We start from the raw sequence: 7,745 nt of genomic DNA, 5'->3' as shown, positions 1-7,745 counted from the left end.
CTGCTTGCGTGTCCTGATTATCCTTTTAAGAGACGAAAGGAGGTGTGGTGTGGCAAGAGTAAAAACGCACATGACCTATAATAAAAGGCCGTTTCCTGCCACAAGATCTCTTTAGAAAAATGCTATATATTCCTATTGAAATTACAATAGCCATGTAAGTAATGATTTGACAAAAAAAATAGTACAAGATGAAGATTATTATTATCTGTAGTAGTAGTACTGGTATTTGTAGTCATATTTCTGTGTCATTTGTACTGCATTCTATATCAATTTTTAAAAATCTGAAAGAATAAACCCTGTACTTATATTGATTTAAAAAATCTATTAATTGGCACCAACCACTCCATCACAACAAATGCATTTCCCTAACAACCTTTAACCACCACCACATCTACTCCATTAAAAAATTTTGAGAAACTGCAGAGACCTGTACGGAAGAGGACTTAGGGCCACGGAAAAAAAAAAGAAAAGAATTCTGAGATTAAAGTCAGAATTCTCACTTTAAACTCAGAATTCTGACTTTAATCTCAGAATTCTGGCTTTAAACTCAGAATTCTGACTTTAATCTCAGAATTCTGACTTTAAACTCAGAATTCTGGCTTTAAACTCAGAATTCTGGCTTTAAACTCAGAATTCTGACTTTAAACTCAGAATTCTGGCTTTAAACTCAGAATTCTGACTTTAAACTCAGAATTCTGGCTTTAAACTCAGAATTCTGACTTTAAACTCAGAATTCTGACTTTAATCTCAGAATTCTGGCTTTAAACTCAGAATTCTGACTTTAAACTCAGAATTCTGACTTTAATCTCAGAATTATGGCTTTAAACTCAGAATTCTGACTTTAAACTCAGAATTCTGGCTTTAAACTCAGAATTCTGACTTTAAACTCAGAATTCTGACTTTAATCTCAGAATTCTGGCCTTAAACTCAGAATTCTGGCTTTAAACTCAGAATTCTGACTTTAATCTCAGAATTCTGACTTTAAACTCAGAATTCTGGCTTTAAACTCAGAATTCTGGCTTTAAACTCAGAATTCTGACTTTAAACTCAGAATTCTGACTTTAAACTCAGAATTCTGACTTTAATCTCAGAATTCTGGCTTTAATCTCAGAATTCTGGCCTTAAACTCAGAATTCTGGCTTTAATCTCAGAATTCTGACTTTAATCTCAGAATTCTGACTTTAAACTCAGAATTCTGGCTTTAAACTCAGAATTCTGACTTTAATCTCAGAATTCTGACTTTAAACTCAGAATTCTGGCTTTAAACTCAGAATTCTGAGTTTAATCTCAGAATTCTGGCTTTAAACTCAGAATTCTGACTTTAAACTCAGAATTCTGACTTTAAACTCAGAATTCTGACTTTAATCTCAGAATTCTGGCCTTAAACTCAGAATTCTGGCTTTAATCTCAGAATTCTGACTTTAATCTCAGAATTCTGACTTTAAACTCAGAATTCTGACTTTAAACTCAGAATTCTGGCTTTAAACTCAGAATTCTGGCTTTAAACTCAGAATCTGACTTTAAACTCAGAATTCTGACTTTAAACTCAGAATTCTGACTTTGATCTCAGAATTCTGGCTTTAAACTCAGAATTCTGACTTTAAACTCAGAATTCTGGCTTTAAACTCAGAATTCTGGCTTTAAACTCAGAATTCTGACTTTAAACTCAGAATTCTGACTTTAATCTCAGAATTCTGGCTTTAAACTCAGAATTCTGACTTTAAACTCAGAATTCTGACTTTAAACTCAGAATTCTGACTTTAATCTCAGAATTCTGACTTTAAACTCAGAATTCTGGCTTTAAACTCAGAATTCTGACTTTAAACTCAGAATTCTGACTTTAATCTCAGAATTCTGGCTTTAAACTCAGAATTCTGACTTTAAACTCAGAATTCTGGCTTTAAACTCACAATTCTGGCTTTAAACTCAGAATTCTGACTTTAAACTCAGAATTCTGACTTTAATCTCAGAATTCTGGCTTTAAACTCAGAATTCTGACTTTAAACTCAGAATTCTGGCTTTAAACTCAGAATTCTGAGTTTAATCTCAGAATTCTGGCTTTAAACTCAGAATTCTGACTTTAAACTCAGAATTCTGGCTTTAAACTCAGAATTCTGGCTTTGAACTCAGAATTCTGACTTTAATCTCAGAATTCTGACTTTAAACTCAGAATTCTGGCTTTAAACTCAGAATTCTGAGTTTAATCTCAGAATTCTGGCTTTAAACTCAGAATTCTGACTTTAAACTCAGAATTCTGACTTTAAACTCAGAATTCTGACTTTAATCTCAGAATTCTGGCCTTAAACTCAGAATTCTGGCTTTAATCTCAGAATTCTGACTTTAATCTCAGAATTCTGACTTTAAACTCAGAATTCTGGCTTTAAACTCAGAATTCTGACTTTAAACTCAGAATTCTGACTTTAATCTCAGAATTCTGGCCTTAAACTCAGAATTCTGGCTTTAATCTCAGAATTCTGACTTTAATCTCAGAATTCTGACTTTAATCTCAGAATTCTGACTTTAAACTCAGAATTCTGACTTTAATGTCAGAATTCTGACTTTAAACTCAGAATTCTTTTTTTTTTTTTTTTGGTGGCCCTAATCCTCTTCCGTTGACCTGGGTATTATATTCTCTAGGATTATTATCATACCCCAGACTGCAGATTTAGGTTTAATGTGATATTTTACTTCTACTAACATTTTTCTTCTAGAAGCAATATTTATGTTTTGGAATGAGTCAACTAATGTCTAAATTGTATATGCAGAGAAAACTAAAGATAACAGAGACGGCACAGAATTCTTCTGAGTTTATCACCAAAGATTAAATTACCAATGAAACCTAAAAAAAACTTTATCAGCAATTAGAAAAGGGTTTCACAACTTTAATGCCAATAAAGATTTCTCCAGTTATTACTAGAAGGATAACGACAACTTGAAAACAGATAAACACTAGAGTGATTTAACTTTTACTTTGTTTTATTGTCTTTAGGGAGATTCGTGTTTCATTTCTTGTCAAAAGTTAAAGCAGTTTATAACACATTGTAGAAGTGTTAATATCCTTTACAGAACTGTATACAGTAGAATGAGTTTATTCCTACTTGTTATTTTTGGTAGTAGTTTTGAGTACCACCATTTTCCTATCATTCCTATGTTCCTTGGAGAGTTGAATGAGTTAGTATCGACTGATCACCTATTAGTATAAATAACTCAAAAGGAAGAGCTATCAGTGGTTAACATTACGGTTAAAAACAAATAATAGGCTTGCAATTAATTGTTGAATAATGGTTTAGATTCATATTATTCTATTCAATAAACTACTAAAGTCCTCTTAGACCTTCTTCCTGTGTCGTAGTGTGGACCCCATCCAGAAGAGGGTGCTGGTACTCCTCCTTTAATGGAGTCAGTTGTTAGCCGTCAGAGAAACAATCATGGTGGAGGCGTCTTAGAATAGGAGAGTGTAATGCTCCAAATTCATGTGGGATGTGAAATGTGCAATTCTGTTTTGAATATAAACACTCGACAAACTCCATAAGTTTCACCTTAAATATATGGAGCAGTGTCAACGTCTCTACCAAATATTGCTGATGTCCAAGGAAAGGATATGAGGATGTGATGACCGAAAAGCAGAGGCATTGTGTGAGGAAAAATATATAACAAGATAGAAAAAGACATGATGGCAATAAGAAAGATTGGTTTTGAGGGCTTTTGTGAGTAAATGCACCTCATGGAGCCACGTTTTACCATTCCATAGCCATCCCTAGTTATCATTGTGATTTCCATGCTACCTTAATAGATGTTGGTCATACTTAATGTATGATGCTTTTCTTGGTTCAGAAACATTGAAAATACTTGCTTAGTTAGTTCCGATTAAAGTTGAGTATTTTTTTTTTTTTTTTTTAAAGACTGACACAGACTTTTTACTTTTATTTAACAAAGACACAATGTTCCAGTGTTCAATAGTTAGGACACTAATTCATTTTTTAAAAATACAGGAAACACAACCAACTGCTAAATGCCACAACACAAGAATTAAAGTCCACAGGATGAGGTTTGGTTCTACTCTGTCTACTGTATGTTAACCAAGGAGAGTAAACTCTCACCAAATAATTGATTAAAAGAAAAGTGTTATATAAAACACCTACAACATCCTAGATGAAAACCTTTTGCATATTTGTAATAATTTGCACAATTTTATGACAATTTAATTGAATGTATAAAGACTATTGTTTCTTCTAGTTATTTTTTGTTAAAAACCAATAATTAAGAGTAGAGCATTATAACTACCCCATATTAATTTCAAAAGCACAATTTAGTGTGTTGCATGCAGATTAACTTTAGAAACTATACATTTAATATAAAGTTGGAGTTGAAGATATTTAAATACATGGAGGTAATTCAATTTTAAATCTTTCTACTTAATATATTTAACATAAAGAATCTGTCATGTAGGCAAAATCATTAAAGTATTTAACACTCTGATTTTACACACTTCACTTTCATTAGAAGTTCAAATTGAATCCATAAATCTTTATTTTGATTAGTAACAGCATAAACATGTATTAATATTTGCATTCCCATGCAGGTTTACACACACATGTTCACCCCGATCCTTTAACCTGTGAATACACACTTTCTTCAGTCATCAGCTCTCTCTTCTGCTTTCCTCTTGATGCTCTCCCTTCAGAGAAATGTAATGCAGCGTAGTTCAGACCAGCTCCATCTTCAATCTGTTTAGAAAAATGTATTTTCATTTCAAATGTACCTTTTAATGTTCCGCTTTTTAGCATTTCAAACCACAAATTTGGCAGTAGAAGTAGTGTTATTACTTACAACGTCCTCTGGTTTTTGGTTAATATTGCCTCTTGTTTGTGAAGAAGAGCTTTCTGTAAATATAGAACAAACAGGATTTCTTATTTTGAGTGTACTTATTTATTCCTAAAAAGCTAAATTATCAATTCTTGTGCTCTAATCACTTCTTCAAAACCTACAACTCAGTGACTAACACAAACCTTTATAGCGTTGACATGACGATCTTTGCATTCGAAAGCAGAATAGAGCAATATTACCAGTCAAAGAAATTGCCAAACAGATTACTGTGACCAACAGCATGCTGATTTTTGATGTTTTATCTGGAGAACAAGGGAAAAGAATTTCATTATTTCTATAATAGATCATTTATTTGTTCTGATTTTGGCTGTTTTGTAGAATACTTTAACTGGTATAAACAAATTCATACCATATCTAAGACTTGTTCCATTTCCAAATACTATCTGTCCACAAGTGGCCACAGCACAGTAATACATCCCGGCATCAGAGGAACTGAAGCTCTTAGAGAAGTTATAAATACATTTCTCCTGAGAGTCAAACCTCTTATCACAATTTCCAGCTTTTTTTCCATCAGTGTAGATCATATCTGGGTACGCTTTATTTGATCCGGTTTTGAACCAGAACACACGAGGTTCTTCTGAACAGGTCGTAGTTTTTGAATCGGAGAGGACGAAACACTGCAGGGTCACCAAGTCGTCCGGATGATGGGGATGAAAAACTGCTGGCTGCTGAACAACAGTGTAGCTCATGGTCCTCTCAGAAGTTACTATAAAAAATGAGAAAACAAATATACTTTGATTATGATAATCTACATTCTGTACACCTAAGAATTCAAAGAAATTGGGATATTAGATTGGTAACTTTCATCCCTAAAGGAATTATTTCAGATATGTTGAAGTTATATTGTCTCAAATATATGGAGAACAAGATGGTTTTTGGTTCAGATTAAAATGCGGGGCAGATGAAAAATAGTCTCTAACACATAGCTATGACAAATCAGATTTTATAAAAAATATATGTAAAAAATATATACAAGATTACAAATAGTAATTAAATTAAAAATAAGGGCCTTTTTCTACATTTGGCAAAGAGTTTATTGGTTTTGGAAAAATAAAACAAGCTATGAACCGTATTAGTGTGAGCAACTTTTTATCCAAAAATATTTGCAAGCAAAGACAGTTTCATTGTACATTTGTTTTAAAATAGATTGTGTACTTGTGTAAAATATTAAAATAAAATGAATATTCATCATCATCTATCTATGTCCATCTGTTTTCATTGGACATTAAGATACACAGCAACAATGAATTTGTGAGCTTTTTATATTGTTTACCTTGTATCGACAAATAGGTTCCACTGCAGGTAGATCCATACATGTCCGTTTGAATACAGTGATACATTCCTTCATCTTGTTGCACTGTTTTCAAAATTGTTAAATTGCTCATTTTATTTGTGTTTTTCACATCAAATCTGGAAGTTGAGAATTCTGGTCCATAAGTGGGTTTTATGAGATTTTGCTGACTCACAATCAATTTCAGAGTGTCGCCTGCATTCTGCTTGTACCAGTGAATCCATGTGGTGCTCTGAAAATTGTCAGTAAAAGCACAAGTCAAAGTCACAGGTTCACCAAGTTCAGTTGTGACCACTGGAGCCAAAGTATCTGCAATATGGAAAAAAAGATGCAGGTGAAAATCATGTAAATCAATAAGGTACAACATGAAAAGATGTTTACTTTGAACCAAAAAACATCTTTAACAATATATAGCAAAAAAATTTTCTTTCAAAATGTATACATCTGTATTACTTACATCCTTGATGAAGAAGTGACAGTATGAGCAACAGCAGAGTCATCGTCACAATGTCTTCATTCTGATTCTTGATCCTTTAGTGACCTGGGGAGGCGTGGCAGTCCCAAGTGTCAAATGCATCTGATTGGTTATCGCAAAATATGCAATAACAAGGCATTTCCTGTTTGTACAGTGAGCTTCTATTCTGGGTTTTGTGCTTTCATGTAGCAATTTGAATATTTGATGGGTTTTTTTGTTCTGATCTATAGGTAGCACATGGGTCAAGAACTACAAGGAAGGTTTCTCACAGCATGGCAAAACTTTCTTACGCAGATAATTACAATGATTTTTATGCCATGAGCTTTTCAGTAGCACCACCAGCAGGTTAGCTTTTCTTTTGTCTTTGAAGACCACAATGAATACAAATAATTTACAGGTATAATAGATTATCAGATGTTGAAATATTACTACAGTGCATACATCATCATATTTCAGAGAAGGGAAATCAATAAACATTTAAAGTATGAAAGAAATCACATGCTGCATTTCTATTATTTAAAGGGGTTTAGTCATTTAAAAAAATATGTTTCAACCAAAGACAACTATTAGAAATTCACCAACATAATTTGATGATGACGCTACAGCTTTTACAGCACTTTCATTATTCCCTGTGACTATCATTGGTTACACATAAAACCATAGAGTGAACAGTTTTACTGCAAAGGTCATCTATGCAGGAGACATGAGTGAACTATGTGGTAGTAAACAAGTAAAGATCAAAGGTTTCACCTTTCTAAAATGCACAAAAAGCTAAGGTAGTGAAGTAAAGGACTAAATCTCAAAGTCATATCATCATAAGAGGGGAAGGCTCATCTTAATGACAGAAACAATATTGTCTGTCACAACAACACCCAGTTATAACATTAAGTAGCTAAATGAAAAAAAAAAAAACATAAATGGAAGCATACCTGGAAAAATACACAGCAGTGACAGTACAACATGGTCACAGTGCGCAGAGTGCACAGAGGAGTACATTTTAGTGGTATCTTGATTCTTAATTTGTCTTGAAAACAATTGTTATTAGATGAAATGACCAACTGTTTGCCTGGGAATGTTTCAAATTATACCTCT

At 33.0% G+C, this 7,745-nt stretch overlaps 1 protein-coding gene across 1 annotated transcript; it reads right to left on the bottom strand.

The window, feature by feature from the left end:
- Nucleotides 1–4,553: 4,553 nt before the first annotated feature.
- Nucleotides 4,554–6,678, bottom strand: LOC116714698 (uncharacterized). The gene is made up of 6 exons (XM_032555418.1): nucleotides 6,636–6,678; nucleotides 6,161–6,487; nucleotides 5,237–5,593; nucleotides 5,010–5,129; nucleotides 4,831–4,883; nucleotides 4,554–4,727 (listed from the first exon to the last, which is right to left on the bottom strand). The coding sequence occupies exons 1-6, from the start codon at nucleotides 6,676–6,678 to the stop codon at nucleotides 4,599–4,601; spliced, it is 1,029 nt and encodes a 342-aa protein (XP_032411309.1). The 3' UTR covers nucleotides 4,554–4,598.
- Nucleotides 6,679–7,745: the final 1,067 nt, after the last annotated feature.

This window comes from Xiphophorus hellerii, chromosome 23 (genome assembly GCF_003331165.1).
Source record: "Xiphophorus hellerii strain 12219 chromosome 23, Xiphophorus_hellerii-4.1, whole genome shotgun sequence".
Classification (NCBI taxonomy): Eukaryota; Metazoa; Chordata; class Actinopteri; order Cyprinodontiformes; family Poeciliidae; genus Xiphophorus; species Xiphophorus hellerii.
This window is presented reverse-complemented; position numbering and strand designations above follow the sequence as displayed.